The following is a 22719-nucleotide window of genomic DNA, read 5'->3' on the forward strand; positions in this document are numbered from 1 at the left end:
CTTGTCACTTTGGAAGGCTTTTTAGGTTGCTACCAAATCTGTGTTGAGTACAGAATGGCCTAGGGTGTTGTATGTGACCTAACACAAGGAGGTCCCTACAGTGAGCCCAGGTAGCACTGGAATTTCAGGCTGGGTGGCAAGACCTGGTCTGACAGCTGACTGTCCGGATTACCTTAGGCTAAGTCCGTGAAACTCTCTGAATGCCAGATTTCTCATTGTGTATAAAACGAGGGGGTGGGACTAGACCATATATAAAGTTGGCCCGCTCTAATATTCTGGAATTTCTAAGACTAAATCATACTGCTCAAATTAAAATCTAGCCAAGTGACTCACAATGTCCAAATTCATTAAAATAGTTCACAAAAGAATTTCATTATGGATGAAATTACATTGATGTGATTTTAAGAGAAAAAGGCAATTTTGTCTTAAAATGAAGCCATCGCTATATTGGTCGAACCTGCCTAAATATAAACCAGCACACACAACTACATTTTTAATACTTTATATAAATGGTGAAGAATATTGTCTTTAGGTGACATGTCTGTCAGTTATGTTCAGAAGTGAATTTTCTCCAAGAAATTAAAACCTGATACTGTTTTACAATTTGAATTAACTCAATTGAGGACGAGTGAATAGCTATCAAAGGCAGCCCTCAAATATTATGAATCAAGTCACTGACTACGTGTAAAGCATGTTGAGATTCTTATATACATTTTGGAGGTTTAAATCCTTCTTTTGTTTTTCTCAAATGAAGCCTTTTTCACTAGGATAATTATTCTTTTCTACCCCCCAAAAAATGAATTCTAATTTTAAACAGGTATTATTAAATCCCACTGAAATAGGCTTCATGCAGATGTGTTTGTTAAAACATCCCTTTATTGACTGTGCACAGTTATTAACAATTCACATTTCACTTTATCTACTGAGTGGAAGAGCATTTATTCTTTCATTAAAAAGTGGAGCCCTTAGGGCAACAGCAGGGATGCAGAGCATTCCTATAAACTGCACTGTCCAGTGTGAGTGTGAAATGCTTCCATATTAACACAAAAAGGAAAAATAAATAAAACAGACTTCTTCAGCCCTCCATCATCCTCTCGCTGCCAATATATTCCTCACATTTCATAAAATGCCCAGAGGTAAACCGTTCCCACATCGATACTGCCACCCGTCGGAAAAGCAATGTCACCATTTATTGGGCACCACCTAGTCTAGAACGTCCGTAGTGTGTGTGAAAGGCCATGGTCATGTCCACAGGAAGATGCCATCTGGACAGAGGGTGGAGGATCATAAACCTTGCTGCTCAAGTTTCTGGAGCTGCTTTTCAAGTTTTGAGATGTCTACTCGATGCATCATCAGAAACTGGCCATTCAAATGAAAGACGGGGATGTCAAATTTATACCTTTCATACCAAGCAGAGTTTTCTGGAAGTGTGATGTCCACCTCCTGTAAAATAAACTGAAACAGAGATAGACTAAAGCTCTGAATTTTGGAGACCGCAGAATGATATACCAGTCACAGTGCCAACCCGATGCCCAGACTCGCTCTCATGCAGAGGGTTTTGCTATGGTCTGTTTGAGGTCCCAAGTGATCTCATGTCCCTGACTTCCACAACTTAATTGATTTCATTATATTCCTTAACTCTCTGTTTTGCCGTTTTTCTGTCACACCTGTTAACATTCAGAGTCAGGTCAATATTCCATTTCCAGTGAAATAAAATACGTCCCAACTGGGAAGCTGAGAATCAAGACAGATGTACCTTGCATGTGAGAACGGGAAAGGTGTCATGGTTTGCTACAGGAAAACACTTCGACAGAAATGACAGAGTAAGATGAAAGGAATGGGGACAAAAGTTTAAAGAAAGCATGAACACTGTATCTCCTAGTTAGCTTTACTTCATATTAAGAGAGTAAGAAAACCAGCATCACTCAGAGAAAATCACTTTCGGGTAATGAGTTTGGTGGAAATTAGCACTGAAATCTCTCTCTGAAGAATAGAAAGAAAATTTTAATGAAAAATCATTTAATCTCTTCCTAAAGAAAGGTTCCTGGCAGACACTCTGTACTACCTACGCTATCCACCATTTACATAAAGCCACACTCTGTTAGGCAGGTGTCCCTGCTTTTTGAAAGTTTGCATCAGGCCACTTGGCTGTTATGAAAGACCTACAGTAGTACCTGTTTTGCTAACTGAAAAAAGATCGGAAAGGGACTTTTGCTTTCTTGAAAGAAGGTGAAAAGTGAAAACAGTGTTCAGTGTTTGGCCATTCTTGAGTCACGGCGCACCATGAGCAGCGGGAATGGCACTGCCAAGCTCCTTCCCCGGGAACCTACGTGCAGCATCTAAACATCCAGCCCCTAGAGCTTTGAACTGTTGTCTGTGAGCATCTGTGCTTTATCTCGGTTTGTTCTGTGCATCCATTAGCAAGATGTGTCCTGAAGTATCAGGAAAGCCAGAGAGAGGTTATTTTTTGGGTCTGGGAATGCTGAAAAAAATTTTCTACATAAATTAATGTTAATTGCTCCTTTACTTCCAACCACTTTGGCATAGGAATGTTGGGCAGGAATGCTCTACTTTCAGATAGCGGGGCGGGGAATCGGTGTTACCCTGTTTTTATAAGGCTCCAGAACTTCCTTGGCTTCATCACAAAGGGGACATGGATCCTACAGGAAGGAAAAAATAAAGCCATTAAATTCAAAGAATGACATGTAGCCCCACAAAAACCACAAGAAGCAGATTATGCTGATTATAAAGGATTTTTTTTTAAACCAGGTTAATTACACTGTTTTATTTCCAAAGCAAAACATTGCCATAGAATCCTATAAATAGAGTTTCATGGTAAACGGGCTGTCAGCACTTTTTAGTGGTTTTGATTTTTCACAATAAATAAGTCTACCTGTACATAAATGTATACACATATATACTAAAGTTAAGTGCCTACATCTGTTACACATGTGCACACATGTATACATTATGTACACATATGTACATATTGCATATACATGCACATACATGTATAACATATTAAGCATCTAGATTTGGTATATACATGTATATACACAGACACACCATCAATTTAGATGCTTATATGTTTTGTTACTGGCTTTATCTAATTGGGGAAGATTATGTTTCATTAACTCTAGTCAGAGGGCTTTGTCCTTCCTGTGTCAGGAGCACTTTTCTAGCCTGGCTGACATCACCGGAACAGCGGAGAGTCTAAGCTTTACCTGCCTGATTTTCCTAATCAGTCCACAGGAATAAACTCATTGAGATGGAATTAGATTGTGATTGCCCCACCCTCAAAAAGGGAGAAATCTCTATTTACTTTGGGTCATGACTGTACCAACTCTTTAATGGCTTGCCTGTTTTCTCATTACAAGCATCAGCAATAAGCTTCCCAGGTTAATTCTATACCCGAGGAGCACGCAAGTTTTAGTGCCTGTTGTTTGTATTCTTTAATCACCTAGTGGGGAAATCTGTTGAGAATGTTATGGATCGCTGGCAGATTTCAGAATCTTCTCAGCCCTAGACTCTGTGAACAGAGACTAGCTATAGGTTCTCTTGCGTGAGCTCAAAATAGACTCACCATTACCGATGCTTATATAAAACCTGCTTTTTAACATGACAGGAAGAGGTGAGCTATTATATAAAAGAGAGGCCCTTCCTCCAGCTTCACTCCCAGCTTGTTTTAAAATAAGGACCCAGATCCTCAAAAGGCAGTTTTTCTTCAGAAGGGTCATTTTGGCCCTAACTTCCTGCCTCAGAGAATTAGGCTCATCATTTACTATGAGCATTGTTAATACATAGATTATGGATAGGCTGTTATGTTTCAAGATAATCATGTTGATATTTTCTGAGAAAGTCACAAAAAGTAAACAGATTTTTTTAAAGTTTATTTTGAGGGAGAGCGAGAGAGTGCACAAGCTTGCGTGAGTGGGGGAAGGGCAGAGAGAGGGAGAGAATTGTAAGCAAGCTCTGTGCTGTAAACACAGAGCCTGACCTGTGGCTTGATCCCACAAAAATGAGACCATGACCTGAACCGAAATCAAGATTCAGATGCTTAATCAACTGAGCCACCCAGGCACCCCCCAACAGAGGATTTTATTTTTATTTTTTTAAAGTTTATTTATTTTGAGAGAGAGACCGACCAAGAGAGAGAGAATGCGAGTTGGGGAGGGGAAGAGAGAAAGGGAGAGAGAGAATCCCGAGCAGGCTTCACACTGTCAGTGCAGAGCCCGAGGTTGGGCTTGAACTAATGAACCATGCATAAGATCAAGACCTAAGCCAAAGTTGGATCCTCAACTTAGCCACCCAGGCGCCCCCCCAACCAAGGATTTTAAGAACAAAAGCAAAACAGTAACAAACTATAAAGTACGGAAGGACCAACTATACCAACATTTTGCTTTTATAGTAAGAGACTTCTGTAGAACCTAGATCTTGTTTTCTGTTTTTGTAAATATGGAAGTCTGTGCAAATTATCATGTGTATGTGTGTTTTTATGAGGAAAGGTTTATCAAATTTTACAGAGGCCTGTGAACTGGAAAAGACTAGTGGTCTGGACCATTCAAACATCTTTCTCTAGGACTTTCCATGGCACCAAAAGAGCACTTGCTCACTCTGTCCCTGAAAAAGAGTGGACATTTGTTCGGTTGGCCATCCCACGAGCCTTTCTTGTATCACAGGAATTCTGTGATTTTACCTCATAGAAGCCACTCTCAGCAGTTGCTGACTCCATCCCTGAACAAAAGTGGTAGAAAACTTGACTTAGGCGGAGTCCGCCAGCACATCCTGTCCCTCTTCCCTATTGATTGAGGCTGAGTCCATGAGTGCTTCCTGTCCTCTTCCCTGTGAATGACTCAGGGATTGGCCAATCTTAGTACATGCCTAATGACCCAAATTAAGGATTCAATACAAATTTTAAGCTAAATGGAAGATTACTGTGGTTCTTTTTTTTTTTTTTTTTTTTTTTAGTGTTTTTGGCTAACTTGGCTGTTGTTCAAACTGACAAATAATGCAGAATTGTTAGGCTGAGTGAACACCATTAGCCTTCAGGGATTATTTTATTTTTGTGGTCAATTCTCATACGCATTTCTTGTATGTAAGCACAGATGATGAAATATTTTTATTCCATAATTTCCAACAATGCAATGTATATTTATGGATATGAAGAGTATTATAGATAAACTAGCCTCACCAAGAAAATCAGCTTTAAAAAATGACTTAAATTTTGTTATTAGACAGCCATCAGATATTTGCAGATTGCTAAAATGCCGCAATCTGAAAAACCTAATAGACAAGAGAGCTTTTTTGCTCAAATCAGGACTATTATTCATTGAAGTTAAACCTATTATCCTGTACTTTATTTCTTTCTTTGATTATAGATCACACAAAGAAATGTTAACTAGCAAAAGGAAATTCAGTAATGTTTGTATTATAAATTTCAGGGGGAAAAAACTCTTAAAAATTTTAAACGGTAATTAATGGCTTCAAACTAGTGTTAGGGATAAGAAAACAAGTACAGTCAGTCCTTGTTATTAGTGGCTTTAATATTTGCGGAGTTGCCTATCACTGAAACTTATCTTTGGTGCTTCTGTGGTCATTCACAGATATTTGAGGACTTGCACAGAGAAGTGAAAAATCTCAGTTACCCAAAGTGTACAGTCCCAGCTGAGGTCAAACATGACAGTCATCCGCCTTACTGTTTCAGGCCTCCTCTTGTCACCAAGTGTCCTTTTCATGATCTACTGATAGCATGTTTTTTGCAGGTTTGTGCTTTTTGTTGATTTTGCTATCTAGAATGGTCCCCTCATACTGCTGAAGTGCTTTGTGTTAGTTCTAAGCACAAGAAGGCTGTGATGTGCCTTACAGAGAAAATACTATGTTTGGTAAATGTTGTTTAGGTATGAAATATGGTGCCGTTGGCCATGAATTTGACGTCAATGAATCAATAACACATTAAATAAAGTGTCTTTAAATAGAAGCATACGTCAAAGTTGTGTACCAATCAATTGACAAAAATGTGGCCAGAAGTTCACAGGAATCGAACCCTGTATTTCCCCTGGGAGCAGTGGTTTAGCGTTCACTAATTCAGTGTTTGTGGTGACTTTATAGAACATAACTACCACAAATGACAAGAATTAACTGTATTTCTAAGTGATATATTTATAAGCATCATCTCTGATAGTTCTTTTTTCTGATGTAGGGATCAAGTGACCTAAATATATTAGTTTATTCACTGAAAATTGTGACAGTGAGGTGTCTGGGTAGAAAGGAGAGTACGCTGATAGTGTGTAGACTGCTTGGGATTCTGTTTCTCTCTCTCTCTCCCTCTGCTCCTCCCCTGCTTGCACACCCATGCTTTCTCTCTCTCAAAATAAACAAACAATTAAAATAAAAGAGAGTAGTACTGTTGTAAGTGGATGTGAAGAATTGAGGAGCAGGTGTGAGGAAACTTTATTCCATTGCTTTTCTTCCAACTTTTCCCCTTTCCTAAATGTACAACTCCCTTCATCAGCATTATAATACTTTCTGTTTTTGACGCAGTCCTTTTACTTTTTCACTCAGTACCTTTGTAAATAAGGTCAGCACAGGCAGGACCGTCTTAGAGGCTGAACGATTTCTCAAGAGGAGTTGAAAGGAGTATTTGGCAAGTTGCGTGCTCTTTCTTTGAAACCAGAGCATCTTAACTCTGCCAAAAGAAAAACAGACCAGTAAGTAAACTTATGTGCCCTAGATTTTGCTGTTTATAATATGAATAGTAAGCTGCAAGCCTCTGATGGGATTTAAAGACTGGAGAACTTTTTGGAGTCAAGGAGTGTCAGAGAGGCCCAGATGTTTGGCAAGTCTCCATGATGCCTCAACATTCACTGTATTCCAAACAAAACAGAATTTAGAATGGGAAAATATCCATATTTATGGAAGAGCTGTGTGCCTAATCACTTGGTTTCTGCAAGCAAACTGCATGGGTTTGTTAATTTGAATTCAAAATTAAATTTCACCTGCAGATTGTGCCAGCATCCTGATGATTCCCTAAAATGTGGAGGTTCCTGAGATGGTTTTTATTTGCAGAGATAACTTATCTTATTGGCAAGCATTCAACGGCACACAGCCACCTTCATGGTAAAGGAAACAGTAATTAAACAGCACAAATCCCCAAATGAAGGTTAAGGCTGTCTTTTAGGAGATCCATGCCCCCCTCTGCCACAGAAGATGGGGACACACAGAACAGAACTAAGAGGAGCTGGAGGGGAGAATTAGGTGGAGTTGACTTGTCAGAAACAAAGATCTACTCAGCTCCATCAGTATTTTAAAAGAAGACTGCCATCGTTTTTTAAAACGTACACAAATGTACTGGTGTTACTACTGGAGATACTCCAATACGAACAGCTTGGTAATAGCAGCGTGTCAAACACTAGGCTTCGAAGCTCCCCCATTTTGCTACTTTTCTCAACATAAGACAGCCTACTTATTCTACTGAGCCCCCAGCTTTGTCCTTAAAACTGCAAATATGGTAATTTCACTTTTAAAACACAGATGCACAGTTGACTTTATCGTTAATCAATATTCTCAAGATGAATTCATTCCTGGGATCTCCATTTCTTAACTTTGCTTTACTCTCTCTCCAGCTTCACCTTACCTTCCCCTCCCTTATCTTGACAAGCTGCAGCCACGAAGATTCTCTTCTGTTCCGTGAATACCCAAAGATCATTTCTTCATCAGGATCTCTGGACTCAACATCCTTCTGCATGAAAAACTCTTAAGTAGTTTCTCCTTTGGCCTGAGCCATGCCTTAGTGACTACCTTACCAAGGTTGGCTAGCCCACCACACTGCCTCACTATAGTTTTATCTTTTTTTTTTTTTTAATGTTGATTCATTTCCTGAGAGAGAGAGAGAGAGAGAAAGAGAGAGAGAGAATCGGAAGTAGGCTCCAGGCTCTGAGCTGTCAGCACAGAGCCTGATGCAGGGCTCAAACTTATGAACTGAGATCATGACCTGTGCCAAAGTCGGATGCTTAAGCGACTGAGCCACCCAAGTGCCCCAGTTTTCTTTTATCTTTTACTGCCTAAAACTATTTATTTTCCTCTGTGTCCCTTCTACTACAATGTGAGTTCCATAGGGGCAGATACTTGTTCATCCCACTATCCCCAAGCACCTGTAATTAACCTGGCACATTGTAGGTGTTCATATATTTATTTGAATATTTAAGTTATTGGAGTGAGGTTTTCTCCACCTCTGTAGTCTCACCTCTAACCCTGATCAGGTACTCATTGTGCACAGTGGTCACTAATTGAGCAGATCACATGTCCTAACTAAAGGCTAGTGTTCTTCAGGGTGCCCACAAGAATATGGGCACGACAGTTGGTCCCAACCCCTTCACCGCCAACTCAGATCTCTGCCTACTCTGCTCCGCAGAGCATGACTCTATTAATTATGTGCTAATCTCTACTGCTGGCTAGGCTTCTTAGTGTAAGATTAGTCTTAAACTCATTTCAAACAGAATGATATGATTCTGGAGAAAAATATCATCCCATGTCAAACTAACGTAAAGGCCAGAGGACAAAAAGATTGGATTCTGATCTGTGAAAACAATAACCTTTCCTTCACTCTTAAGCTGGTAGCCTTCCACTTTCCCCCGGATAAGAGGGAATGTGATGAGCATGGTGCAGGGATCTGCTACCCAGCATTATTCCTAGATGGAAAGTGGATCTAAACAACTTCACAGGATGCTGCTCTCACCCAGCGTTAAGCGCTGGCATACACATTTTCTATAAATTCAGCAGAATCTACAACTCCAATAGGTAAATGTGATTGGAAAGGACAACTTCCAAGCGTGGCTTTGTCTACACGGGATATGAATGAGGGGGGAAGGTAGCTGTTAGCCATGTTTACTCGAAGTCGCAGTTTCTCCCTTGTTGGTTTTGGGAAGGCCCTATACCCACAGTGGCACATCTTCCTGGGGAATGGAATTTAAAAAGCTGAACTGTATGAAGGAGAAAGGAAACATAAAATTTGTTTTGTTAAAGACAGAATGACAGATCTCAGAAATGAGAAGGAGCAGGCCGCCTGTGAGTGTGATGTGAGATTATCAGCAGGGCGGTGAACTGTACCTCCATGCTTCTGGTGGAGGGACTTCATATTTACCGGTGGCTGGCTGGTCAGGAAAAGAGGGCTTACCGCTTTTACCTAGCTGAGTTGAGGTGCTAAGGCTTTAAAAAACAAAATTCACATTCATAATGGAAATCTGCTTCAGTATTTCCAACATGACAGAACACAGCATGTGGTCTTGGTTGCACCCAAGACAAATAAAACCTGTCATAGTAAACAGAGATGCCGTTCATTCCAGATTTGCTGAAATATTTGTTCACCAAACCCAGAGAGCTGTCTTCAGTGATGCTGCAACCATTCTGTTTAAAATTCATTCTCTTTCCACTGTTAGTCTCCATCTCTACCTTTTCCCATGGACTTAATCATTTAAACATGGCATATTTGTTTACTGGGAAATGCCTTAGCATTATGTCATTCTACTACCTGCATGTCTTCCAAATGTCTGAAGGCACGTGTATTTTACCACATTGTTAAATTAACTTTTTTCTTTGTAAGCACTGTATGAGAATATTAGAGTATGATATTTAAAAAGCCCCCTATATCTGTCCTAGAGAGAAATAAGATATTAAGGCCGAAATTCTGAACACTGGGTCCGCTTAGTTCTAGAAATAACTGCAAAACGACATACTCCAATTGGAACACTTTAATACTCTTCTTAGAATATTTTACTCACTCTGTAAACCCTAACACTCTTGCTGTCAATGTCACACTCACTGAATCATGCCTTCTTGAAGTAAAATCTTAATACAGGCTACTCTGTCAATGTGACATTTTCATTAGCTCTATTATTTTTGAACAGTATCTCAGCATTATAAAAAAAATACTCTGGAAGGCAGTCTCTGTCTGTTGGCTCATGACTGGGAGAGGACAGCACCTTTTTGATTATATCATTGAATTTAGTCATGAAACTTGTGTCCTTACTACACACAGACACAATTTTATCCTTTGTATTTTGTTACATGCCTCTGTGATATGAGCAAAAAGAGCTGTGTTCATAATATCAAAGAAGCACAAGTGGGTCACCTTTGTCACAGACCAGGAAAAAAAAAAAAGTAAAAGGCATAAGACTGGATTTAGAATGTGCCTAAAACAAATTCCACAGCCTAACAATAAAGATGGTGACTCCCGCTGTTTCAAGTCCATGGCAGCTCAGAGGCATGGGTCACCCTGAGAGAGAAAGGGAATGCCGGCTTTTCAACAAACTGAGGCTGACTCCAGTGGTCTTTACGGCAGAATCAAATTCAACGTGGAGGAGGACTGATTAGACCCATTCAGTCCTCCTTGAAGCAAGATAAGGAAGATAGCTTAACTTTATAGCGTTTTCCCTGTGAGGCACTCAAGGGCATACCATTACAGCAACTGATTACAGTACAGAAAGAAGCCAGGGTCATTTGAGCCTTTATTAAGGCTTATTCATTTCTTGCATGAGGAGCTGCCCCAGACCAGGGCTGCGTATCACTCATGTGGGGTCCCTGGATTCTTCAAACACTGCGTGCGTCTGATTAGAAGGGAAACAACATTGTTCTTGCTTGAGTAGAGAGGCTGACCTTCACTGACCAGAATTTTTATTTTGTACAAAGAATCCTTTGGCACAGCCAAATCTCCAAGCTCACATGATCCCTCATCAGCAAGCTGCAGTGTTAGTCCATGTGCAAAATGGAAAAGTCTGTCTAAGCCCAGGTACTGCCTTGGTTATTAACAGGTAATGCTGGAGTTTCTTCACAAGAGTATAATGTAAATTTAATGCTGAGCTGACATTAGCCAAACACTATTACAGTAGCTCTTGCTGAACCCGTGTTCCACAAGGCGGGGCTCAGGGCTTCCATTTAGTCATTTGTGCCATAGGAGATGCTAAGTCCTCATTTCACATTCATCACCACCTGAGTAAAATGTTTCTATTTTTGCCCAAATGACTAGAAACACATGCGTGTGCACGCATGCATGCGCATGCACACACATGCACCACACACCTCTGCCCATCATTTTAGATTACTGAACATTTATATAATGAGGTGTGGTTGCTCTTAGGGGACCTGTCTGGATCACTGGGCTCGACCTAATCTGGGGAAACAGGGCCACATGCTACCTCACCAGTGCTCTTCTGTGTCACGTGTGTCCAAACCTCCTGTCCCAAATAAATGGGAGCCCAACCTGGGATCTTGGGTGGCAAGGACAAGCAGCAGGGATGCAACTGAAGCTGAAAATTGAGTAGATACTGTGCGGCGTCAATCCCAAGGGGTGAAGCGGGGCTAGAATGAGGCTACAGAATAGAAGCGGAGAGTGGGGCCCTGTCACTGACATGGGTGGGACCACAGGTGCTCAGCTCCACGGCCTCAGCAGAGTCCCAGGCCAGGGGAACTGCCTAAGACGCGGCACCAACCGAGGCAAGATATTGCAACAAAGGTCTGAGTTAGCCACCCACCCGTGGACCCACTTGTACATGCATAGCTCCCTTCTTCTCCTCTTTTTTTGACTTGAGGTACAATTAACATTTTATTAGTTTCAGGCGTACAAACATAATGATTCACTATTTGCATCTACTGTGAAACAACCAACACAGCTCCTTTCTGACCACGGAGTAAGACTGCTGATTCGAGCCCACATAGCACATGAAACCATATGTCATCCCCGGGCCCGGGGAACAAGAAGTGGCCTCCTACACCACCTGTCCACCTGCCTTCCTGCAGCTTCTTTTTCCAGATTTCAGTGCCAACAGCTTCACCACATGGGGTGCCAGAGAAGGCAGTAGAAAATCAGTCCCAGAAAGGAATGACTGGTCACATGAGTGTCCAGAGACAAAACCCCATTTTTCCCCCTTTCAAATGACTACCATGACTATGGGATTTCCATGTGTCTGGATGTCTCTATCTCACGGTTTATACTCAGTGGATCTATGCTAATTTGCATTCAGCACACTGTTCTGGCTTTAACTGAAGTGTGGGACTTGCCAATACAGTAAGATTACAGTTTCACTAAAGGTATTTACACCTACCACTTAGTACAAGTGTTGTGTCCTCATATCCCACCTCCTTCAAATTCTCAGGAAAATTAAGACTTTTTTTTCTTCATCTTACTTGGTTTAGCCCATTTCTTTCCCTCCAAGTAAAACTCTCAGGTGGAGAGGTCACCTCCCCACACTAGATACAAGCAACAAGAATAATGGATATCCTTCCGTAGATTCAGGAGAAGGGAGTTAAATACTTAATATAAATACGGGAGGGATTAAACTGGGACATATAATGGCTACCTCTAGATGCGGTAAGGGAACGGAAGAGTGAGTTCTGTGGGCTGAGATCAGAGGTGGCTTCACAAGAGTAGGGTCCTAAATCATCTAGGATTTGGATATGTACAAAAAAGGGGAAACATCCCAAAGCTGGGGTTAGACACAAAGGCGCTGTAGTATGAAGGCCGTGGCCTGTTTGATGGGAGCCACTGAGGGGTTTTCCAAGACACAGTGATGTGATAAAAGCGGTGTTTTGGAAGACTGATCTAACAGCAGCATACAGGATGGACCGCAGAGGAGGGGAGGACAGACAAAGGCGAGAAAGAGTTGGAGGTCATTTGTGACAGCCTGGGTATGGGAGTCATTCGTTTATTCAACAAGTATGTGACATTTTCCATGGGTTACATGCTATTATAGGTGCTGGCTTCACTGGTGACCAGAAGAGCAAGGGACCTGCCTTCGTGGCATCCATATACCAGTGGTGCTGGAGGCAAACAATATCAGATAGTGACAAGCAGAGGAAAGGGAATAAGACAAGGTGATGTGATGGTAACTACGGCAGGTCCCTGAAATAAGTACTCTGAGCAGGTGTTTGTTCTGCTGAGACTACAGGCTGAGAAAGTGCACACATCTGAAGGAGAAAGACTTTGGAGAGAGGAGTACTATGTGCAATGGCGTTAATGTGAGGACAACCTCAGTTTACTGGAAGAAACAAATAGGGGCATGTGGTTGAAGTCGGGGTAAACCAGGAAGGGGACAGGGCTCAAAAATAGTCTGTGGGGTCAGATCAGCTACATCCTCAGGCGCTATGTTGAGGTTTTAATTACAATTAGATTTGGAAGATCTCATATACATTTCTAAAAGATCACTTTAGCTGCTGTGTAAAGAATGGATGGGGGTGGGGGGTAGGAACTCCATTAGGGGGCCTCTGCAGTAGTCAAGGTAAGAAAGGATGGTGGTGTAGACAAGACAAGGACACAATTAGGGCCAACAGAACTTGGCAATGAATTGGATACGAGGAGTTAGATGATGGAACGGACCATTCCAGTTTTGGCCCTGAGCCTCTGGTGGGTGGCAAGCCATTTACTAAAATGAGGAAAACAGGCAGGTACAGACTGAGGAGTATATGGGGCTGACAGCTCTGTTAGGGACACGCTGGAGCTCGTGGAGAGAGTAGCCTTGCAGGTTTCATATTCAGGAGAGAAGCCAGGGCTGAAGATAAAAACTTGTGATTCTATCACTTTAGGGACTGTATTTAAGCTACAGAAACAGATGAGATCATCTATTAAAATAATCTAGAAATAGATATTGTGAATGATACAGAAAAAGAAGAGGGCCCAGGACAGATCTCTGAGGCAACACGACATGTAGAAGTTGTGTAGAGAGGAGCCAGCAAAGGAAGCAGAAGGAAAGGCTGATGAGTTGCGAGGATACCCAAGAAAGTGTGTCATCACAGAGGCCAGCGGGAGGAAGTGGTTCCAGAATGAGAACAGGAGTAGTGAAAGAAATCTACCACAGATCAGATGGGATGGGTCTGATGTTGCTCCAAAGCAGTGAACTCTCCCAACCAAGGCCTATTCCTAAGATGAACTACCTGTCTGGTTTTTACCTAAAATAACATCTTAAATAAAAGTGGGTATTTCTGGTGAGGATGGAGGCAGTTGGTTGGAGAAGAGTAAAGGCAAACGTTGATTGGGTAGCTTCAAAAGAGATAATAAATATTAAAAAATCTTTGCATAAGTTATAAAATAGAATAGAGAAATCAGCCTTAAGTTTATTACTAAAATAATAGTAAAAGGTATTGTTACCAAAAATTATGATTCTGATTCTATTGACTAAAATGTGCTTTTACTGGCCTCAATTAGGAAGATTTAAATTTCTACTATAGCAGTCTCAGAAATAGGAAATTGCAAAACTGAAAAATATTTCAAACAGAAATAGCTGAAAACTTTAGTCTGCGGATATTACTTAAATAGGAATTTCTAAGACAGGGTATCGCTGATTGAACCAACATATTTACCTTCTACTCAGGTCACTAAGTCCAGGTGAGATTGGATTTCTATTTAGACCTCTTAGCTTCCTCAGGCTTCAGAAAATTACAAAACAGGGCACTGAAATGTAGTTTTTGAGGAGTGGAAGTTTCCCCTTGATAGGTTTTAGACAAAGGCTAGTTCCTTTCCAGTTGCTTTTCCCGATACTAGACATTATGTTTCAAAGATTAAAAAATTCAGCTATTTTTATGTGGTCAATGCATGTATATCAGACAACCTGCTTAGGAAATGGTAAAGATGGATTTAAATGATCATCTTTCAAGACAAAACCTGTTCCAAAGTAATTCTGAATAATTTGTGGAGACGGCAAAATACCTGTAAATAAACACAGCTCCCACTACATCGTCAATGGGGGGGGGGGGTAGATTAAGCACAAATGGAATAATTCCTCATTTAGAGTTTCAAAAATCACTCTTCATATAGAGTTTCAGCCAGAATTCAGCATGTTTGAATTCCTGGCTGCATTTCTGGGTGAGCATTTCATAAATATAAACCCTGAAGACAGGCGACTGCCACTGATTAGCTCTGAGATGCAGGGCAATTCCTCATCTGGTTAAGCTTCAGTTTCATCAGCTGTACAACAGAAATGTGACCCCTGTCCTGTTGTCTCATTTTACAGAGACAGGGAGAAACTGTGCCCACAGGCTTTGATATCAAATGTCTTCCTGATCAGAGAAGAGGCATCACACACTGAAGAAATGGCATGGCAATAGCCCGTGGCTTTGGGAGGCCCCAAACAAAGAAGCTAGAGTAGTTTTTAACTAGACCATTTAAAGAGGACCAGAATTCCCACAGAGCTCCAGGCAGAAGTGTAAAGGCGCTTGCTCACTGCACACTGGCTTCTCCAGATCCTCAATCATAACCAGGAAGCCGGGGCATCAGAAAAGACCCAGCAGAGGAGGTGACGTTAGTGTTGCCAGGCACTCACTCTGCAACTCTTTCAGCGTCTGAGATGGCAAAGTGCCTCCAAAAAGGCAGAATGATGTATTTTTCTTACTATTTGACACAGTTTAAAAATAATTTTTAATGACAGACCCTCATCATCTCTGTGCTCTCCTCCCCATCCAGAGGCACCCTTGTGTTCGCTTTGCAAGCTGACAAATGTGAGGTGGAAGGGGAGAGAAATCTCCAGTGTGAACAAGAGTTTGTTTTAGAATCTCTGGACCTTAGCAGTCACACTTTCCAGATCATTGCTTTTAGAGGAGTCTGCCTGGTAATGGGGTTGGTGCACATGAAAATGTCAGGAAAGGGTTTGCAGAGAAACATTCAGCTGAGAAAACCAACATGAAGATGCTAACCAGAAACAGCAGTGTACTGTCACTGTACATTCCCCCTAGCAGCCAGGGGTCCGGAGGGGATTCGGGACCACTTCCTGTTAACACAATAGGGCTAGCACACACTGCACCCCTCCTCTCCTCTGAAAGACACTGAGTCAGCGTCTGGCCTGGAGCCAGAGAGGCATCCTCTGAATTCAGAGTGTGCAACAATGTTCAGGACAATTACGACATAATGGCTGCAAAGCTGTTCCCGAAAGCCAAGAAAACCTGAATAATGTGGTTGGGTTATATCATACATGAGGGCTTAATAGAGTTTAAAAACCAATTTGAAAATTCCTTCATTCCACAAAGATGGCATTAAGATGAGGGCAAAATCATTCTAGTTCAAGGGATGGGAACAAAGTGCAAAAGGACTTATACTGACTCCTTTCCACATGATCCTTCTTAACCAAAATGACCCATTCCCTTTGAAGATATGTGATATTTAAGACTGACCCAGAAAGAAGGCAATTTCATTAAAGTATCTTAGTTTTATTGTACCCAGCTAGTAATGCCAGTTTCCTTGCTATTTACAAAGCACACAATCCTATTGCCAGAAACAACTATTTGCAATTCAAAATCCGTCTATCCAGGCAATGTCTTCCATTCTTTACTAATACTACACCATTTCCAATTCATCTTGCCCAAGAGGCAAAGTTATCTTCATGACCACACAAGACCTGAAAAGATGTGTCATTCATTTTTAGCCATTTTGTAGCAAGTGACTTTGGAAACTCTGACTTACTAAATCCAGCATTTCCTTGGACTTGTGATTCCGACAACACCTAGACCTGCTCATTCTGGATACTGACAGCTGTACCTGTGAGGTCCTGTTCCCACAACCCTCAGTTATGTAAGAGTCTGCGATCCTTGGAATCCTACTCTGTGACGCCACCTAGCATGGAATAACTTTATATTTTGGAACTGAGAGATGACTCTGAAGATCCTCTTGCTTTATGGATAAAGAAACTAATGTTTAACTGAAGCCTTTCACACATTCACATTTTTGGTTAATTTTTCTTTATTTTTTCTTTGAACAATGGCTTATTTTTATACATATGAGCAACACATAATTTTCAGAACTAGAAGGGATCTCCAAGTTCAACTGCCTTTCTTAAAAAAAAATCTCAGAAAGCTTTATACATAAATCCTCAGAGTACTGCAAATAACAGATACCTTATTGTGTTTAAGGCTTAATTTAAGGATGAAGAGTGAGGAAAGGCTCCACTTCAGACAGTAGAATTCTTTTATTATAAAAATGAGGTTCTGGTCTCTAAATCAAAGAAGATAAAGATTAACTTCATTTTTGAACCTGGAGAAACTGAGCTGAACTTAGATCTCTCTCTCTCTTTTCCCAGTCTTATGTCCTAGGATGCCTCAGCTGACTGAATTTCTATTAAGTAACAATATCCTTCCTCTTGGCTGACTGGAAGAACTATGTATTTTAAAAAGCAAAGAGTTAAAAATCAAATCATTGAACCTCATGTCCTTCCTCCTGACTAAACTAGAAGCCATTTCACCAAGATTTCATGGTTAATACGAAAAAATACAAGAACAACGAAAGGAAGTTCATGTGTTTCCAGAAGTAACATTCTGGTTTCTGCGGCAATCCCCTGGGCAACAGAAGGGAGCAGTATATCCCACATGCCTGCCCCAGACCACACAAAAAGTTGTCAACTTGAAACTCCTTGGGAATCTGAGCAAAGTAGAAAAGATGACTGTGGCTTTCTTTCTGTATTATTTGGGCGAACTAGCCTTAAAATAATGACCATACATAGATCCTCTATCCTTAAGGCAGGACAAAACAAAGATACTAGTGCCCTAGGTAAGCTAGCAATTTAGTATCCCTTTAAGAGGACACTCTTCAAATATTTGCCCAGTGGGTCTTTGGGTGAGGACCTGAGCATGGCAGGCTGGAGGGAGGGTGGAGACAGAGCTTGTGATGCCTTTCAGCTTGCATATTCGATTCAACACAACAAGGCCCTGCATCTAAACAGGTCCTATCTCCTTGGAAAGCAGTCTGGTGACCACATATAGAGATTCTCAAATATGTGCTTCCCTACTCCAAGCTGTTCATCAAAGCATTAGTATCTGCAGTATTTACAACTACATCTAGTAATCTTGAAAGATTACTGTTTTATATTCCTTTATCTGTGGCATTCCCAATGATGTTATAGATCCAACCTCTCTTCAGGGACACTGCCTTTTCATTTCTAAAGCAGTACGGAGTGTTTGCAGTGTTAGGGACTGGAAATGTGAATGTCAAGATACTTTCTTTGCCCTTAAGGACCTCACACCTTGGGCAGAAGAAAGATTTACAAACAATACAATACTGCAATGGTGAAGCCTCTAGTAGTAAAATGGTTGTTACTAGATACTACTGGTGAAATGCTCTAAAGTCCTTAGAGACAGATACTTTTCTTAAAATAAAAGATACTTTGAGTTTTGCCCTGGAAACCCCATCTTGGTAAGGATTAGAATTCCAGCTCCTTATAACTGAGTTGTTAGAGACACGGGATAATTCTCTGAGAAACACGGCGCAGACATCTCATTTTGCATATTCTTTCTCAAATGACTTTGTCCCTTAAACTTGCTATGGGGACGGCTGAAGGGAGCGTGCCTACTCCCTGCTACCTGTGTGGATCCCTGGATCCAGATGGTTTCTTTCCTTCAAAATAATTGCAAACGAGATTAAAACTGCATCCAGGAACGATCCCAGCTGGCTTTTGGCTTCCTCTGATGTACACTCCTTGAATAAAGCAGTGGCAAAATTAGATTTAAAATAAGGAACATAAAAATCCTTATTATTTGTACCATATTATCTCAAGGTCTTACTATGTGTGAAACCCCAAACACTGGCCTTAGAGTAACTGAATGCATCCGTCAGCTAGGGTATGCACATGCTATGAAATACAAAAACTTTAAAAATAAAAAATAACTTATTTTGAAGGCATATCTCCACATTGCCTTTGGGTACTTAGAGGTACAACAGAGTCAGGCATCTGGAATAAAATAGAAATATCATCCAATAAACTTCCAACTTGGAAAATACTCATTTCTATTACCTTCCCTACCATCGATCCATCTAAATAAACCCACATAGCTACATTTTCCTCTAGTGAAAGAGACCAAAAAAAAAAAAAAATAATAGTAATACTGATTCTTCCTCAGCAAACAGGTACTACTGACCACAGTAAGCACAAAGAAAGGAAATATGGGGAGTTGGCCTGTCTAGAGCACCAGCCCCACCAATCCTAATTTTCACAGCAGGACCTTTCTGGTTCTAGGCAATTCTTCAGCAGAACAGAACCCAGGTTATTAGGCTATGACATTTCACACAGAAGCAGGATTTAGTCCTGCCTTCTCCTGGTATCACTATAACCACACGGTATTTCCAGGGGACACCTCTCTTTCCAAGTGTTTTAAATCTCAATGTATACAGCTCCAAATAAAAAGCAAGAAGCTTCATATGCATTTTCATGTTATTCCTCATAAAATTACTAAATGAGAAGACAGCTGTGGCCTAAACAGCTGCCTCAACTTGTGCAGGGCCATGCACGCCGGGACACGGCCCGAGTGTCTCAGCCAGTGGTCGCTTAACCAAGGCAACACGGAGTTCCAAGAGCTCTGCTTATGTTGGGAAATATGCTAGGAAGCGTTCGGGGGTTTAACAGGTCCTAGACACTGCCCCTGTTCTGGAGGAGCTTACAGCTTGGGGTCAAGCGGGGCCACAGTGCATATATCTATATTTTTATTTTATTCTTTTTAGAAAATATTTTTTAATGTTTATTTATTTTTGGGAGGCAGAGTGCAAACAGGGGAAGGGCAGAGAGGGAGGGAGACACAGAATCGGAAGCAGGCTCCAGGCTCCGAGCTATCAGCACAGAGCCTGACACAGGGCTCAAACCAACCAAGCGTGGAATCATGACCAGAGCTGAAGTCAGATGCTTAACCCACTGAGCCACCAGGCCACCCTGTATGTATGTATGTATGTGTGTGTATATATATATATATATATATATTTTTTTTTTTTAAAGCGCTCTACCATATAAAGTACTATATGAAATACTTTGGATTAAGAAACAAGAACAAAGATCATCAAGAAAAAAACCTTAAAGTCAGCATTAGAAACAGGCACTTGCCTATTCATGTTAGTAATTTGACTGGGACTTACTTACCTCTGGACTTAATAAAAAATTGTATGAGATACAATTGGGTGACCCAGTCCCTTGAGCACGGGGCTCTTGGTTTTGGCTCAAGTCAAGATCTCACAGTTGTGAGATGGAGCTCCCCTCTCCCCCACCCCCACCCCCAGGGCATGGAGCCTGCTTAGGATTCTCTCCTCCCTCCCACTCCCACTCCCACACTCTCTCTCTCTTCTCTCAAAAAAATAAAAAAATTTATCTGGTGGTATTCATCATGGGTGGCCGACAAGGCTAAGTATTTGTTGAGAATTGTACAATCTCTGATTTATTCTCCCATTGTTCGCCACCCAGGGGACAGCTTTTGCCAGCAAAGCAAACAGGAGGTCCAGAAAGCTCCGGGGCTCACAACGTTGCCTACCGCACCTTTCAACCTTTTCACCCTCAATTAAAGGTCAACCTGGCTGCTCAAATATGTGTATTTAAAAACGTAGTCATCTCAGCAGGCTGCCAATTGAGATTATATTGCCACTTCATTGAATTCACTTAAACCCGGAACTGGGCATCTGTGAAAAAACTGGAAAGAGAGTGAAGCTGAGATGTTTTCTGCTTTCTTTTAAAAAGCTGCGTTTTCCCGCTAGTTATTTTGTTCACTTCCCAGAGCGCCATCAGACGCGCGCGCACATACACAAACGCCAATAATCTCCCCCGCAGAGGTTCATAGATTTATGGCCCCTATTTAATTAAAATCCCCCTAACAACAAACGAAATCGGCAGCGTGCGGTACAGCAAACTGTTCGCGTGCCCCGCCTCTGTCCCGCGTGCGGGTTCCGGGCGGGGACGTGAGCGCCCACCTGCTGCCGCCCGGCCACCCGCACCCACCTGAGCAGCCCGCCGCCTACTTCGCCGCCTACTTCGCCGCTTCCGCTTCGCGCCTGGCACTTCCGCCCGAGCCGGCCCGGCGCCCGCCCCCTGCCCCGCATTTCCGCCCCGGCCTGCAGCCCTTTGGATTTCCCGGTTTGACCTTGTGTGCCTCTTCTGTGGATTGCGGCCACGCCTACGCTGTTTCCCCGGGAAAGAGAAAGGCAAAAATCAAGGTCAAACTGTGAAAAAAACAAAAGGCCATGGAAAAGTGACCCAGCCTATTTGGGAACCATTTAATAACGAGACAACGTTTTGAAAGGCTATTTTAACTCATTCCTGCGTTTGTTCACTCATTCATATAATGTTGACTGCCTTCCTCTCCTGGGTCTTGGGCGAGCTAGGTTATGGGGAACAAGGTGGTGAATGAAACTGGCAGCTGTACCCTTCTCACATTTAAAGTTATGTAAGCAAGTCAGACATTAGGAAATTATACTTTAAACAGACCATGCGTTCAGGGAGTTAAATGCATTGAAAGGGAAGGAATGTGTACATATGAAAAGATGGAAGCTCCTACTTGAAGAGGTAGAGTTTAGGCTGGTATGTGAGGCAGGGTGGCACTAGAGGGAGCCGGGCACGGGCAGTACACAGAAGACTGACTAGTATGGCTGAGGCATAGAGGGAGTGGGGAGATAGGTGAATACCGGCTGCACACGGTGGTCAGGAACCAGGCCATGCAGAGGGCCTTTATTTCAGTTTTGTGCTAGGAACACTTGGAGGAATTTTTGTTTTGGAGGAAATTTATTTTATGTTTGCATGTGGGAAGGGAGTTGAACTAATTGCCTTTCCTTGCTGAAAGACTCATATTTTGGAAGGAGGTGAGAAGGGGCTGGAGTAGGTGAGAGCAGAACACAGGCTGGAAAGGCAGGAGGCCCTTGCCTTAATTACTTATTTAATTAATTAAACCAGGGCTGAGGCCAGGCACCTGAGTGATGGTACTCTAGTCAGAAAATGAAATGAGTAATGCCCAAAGCCAACATTGATTGCTCACATCAGCTTTATACTTGTTAACTTGTTTAATCTTGAGAATCATCCTCTTAAGCCTTATTGGTACAATTTTGCACGTGAAAAAAAATAGTAACTTGCCCTAATTCTCAGAGCTAGAAAATAGTTGAGGTGGGATTCCATCTCATCCTGTCTGATGACAGTAACCAAGAGCTTCCCACTATACAGTCAATATGGATTTAGTGATTTTAAAAAGATACAAAACAAACCAAATTCAGGAATGCATCCCCTAAACAAACCTCACTGGTGATGTGGTATTGTTGGAGGACACATCTAGAAAGGAGAGTTTCCAAAATTTTACTTTATCACTCCAGCATTTGCTGATAGCAAAAGAGGGCAATTTGTGACTGTCAATAGACTATCTAGGATTATTTTTGAGTTGGTGCACTCTGATAAGACCTAATCCCTTTCTGGAGGAAGAAAAAAGGTCAGTCTACAAAGTACAGGTGCTGATATAATATTTTTAAAGAAGTTATCTTGAGTCTAGTTATAAACAGCTTGGTGGAACGTGCATAACTCGCATTTTGTGCAGTGACAGAAAAGCTTCCTAGAAATGCAATTCCAATTCAGCTTCCACATCACATTTCTTATTGGAAAACAAAATGAATTGGATTTATGAAACCTGATTTCACCCACTGCAGGAAAAGTATGACTTCACCAAAAGCCAACAGTGACGTCTCTTAGCATTCGTTGTGGGTAAATGTCTGGAAGGAGCCAAAAATTCACAAAAATCTTCAGAATTTGAATTTGACTGTAAGAATTTCGTGGGTTGTTGAAGTAATGGCACAAGTATGGTATCTCCGCATGATTGTTTTGGTTGAGGGTGCAACTCACTATACTCTAGGCCCAGTCATTTCAGGAGTGCTTGACTGAATGCCACACACCCAGAGGACAAGCTTTGCCTCTAGACACAGTGCTCAGCATGTGAGCTGTGCCTGTGAAAAGTCTGGATCTGGTC

The 22719-nt window shown here is 41.7% G+C and overlaps 1 protein-coding gene across 5 annotated transcripts; it reads right to left on the reverse strand.

The window, feature by feature from the left end:
• Positions 1-486: 486 nt before the first annotated feature.
• Positions 487-20775, reverse strand: C6H5orf63 (chromosome 6 C5orf63 homolog). 5 transcript variants are annotated; one of them, XM_029941826.1, is made up of 6 exons: positions 20718-20766; positions 18328-18442; positions 7634-7738; positions 6565-6685; positions 2604-2660; positions 487-1455 (listed from the first exon to the last, which is right to left on the reverse strand). In XM_029941826.1, the coding sequence occupies exons 4-6, from the start codon at positions 6676-6678 to the stop codon at positions 1285-1287; spliced, it is 342 nt and encodes a 113-aa protein (XP_029797686.1). In that variant the 5' UTR covers positions 6679-6685; positions 7634-7738; positions 18328-18442; positions 20718-20766; the 3' UTR covers positions 487-1284. The 5 variants fall into 5 exon arrangements, with proteins under 5 accessions (XP_029797686.1, XP_029797685.1, XP_029797687.1 ...); XM_029941825.1 differs by lacking the exon at positions 7634-7738; XM_029941827.1 differs by lacking the exon at positions 18328-18442 and having other exon boundaries at positions 20718-20763.
• Positions 20776-22719: the final 1944 nt, after the last annotated feature.

Source organism: Suricata suricatta, chromosome 6 (assembly GCF_006229205.1).
Source record: "Suricata suricatta isolate VVHF042 chromosome 6, meerkat_22Aug2017_6uvM2_HiC, whole genome shotgun sequence".
In the NCBI taxonomy this organism is placed as follows: domain Eukaryota; kingdom Metazoa; phylum Chordata; class Mammalia; order Carnivora; family Herpestidae; genus Suricata; species Suricata suricatta.

Bases quoted from the DNA above. Each gene is read 5' to 3' on its own strand.
- C6H5orf63 (XM_029941824.1), bottom strand. From the start codon at position 6,678: ATGCTCTGGTTTCAAAGAAAGAGCACGCAACTTGCCAAATACTCCTTT. The intron at 2,661-6,564 runs GTACTGAGTGAA...TCCTTCCTGTAG, and splicing joins TGCTGACCTTATTTACAAAG to GATCCATGTCCCCTTTGTGA. The intron at 1,456-2,603 runs GTAACACCGATT...TCTCTGTTTCAG, and splicing joins TGGAGCCTTATAAAAACAGG to TTTATTTTACAGGAGGTGGA.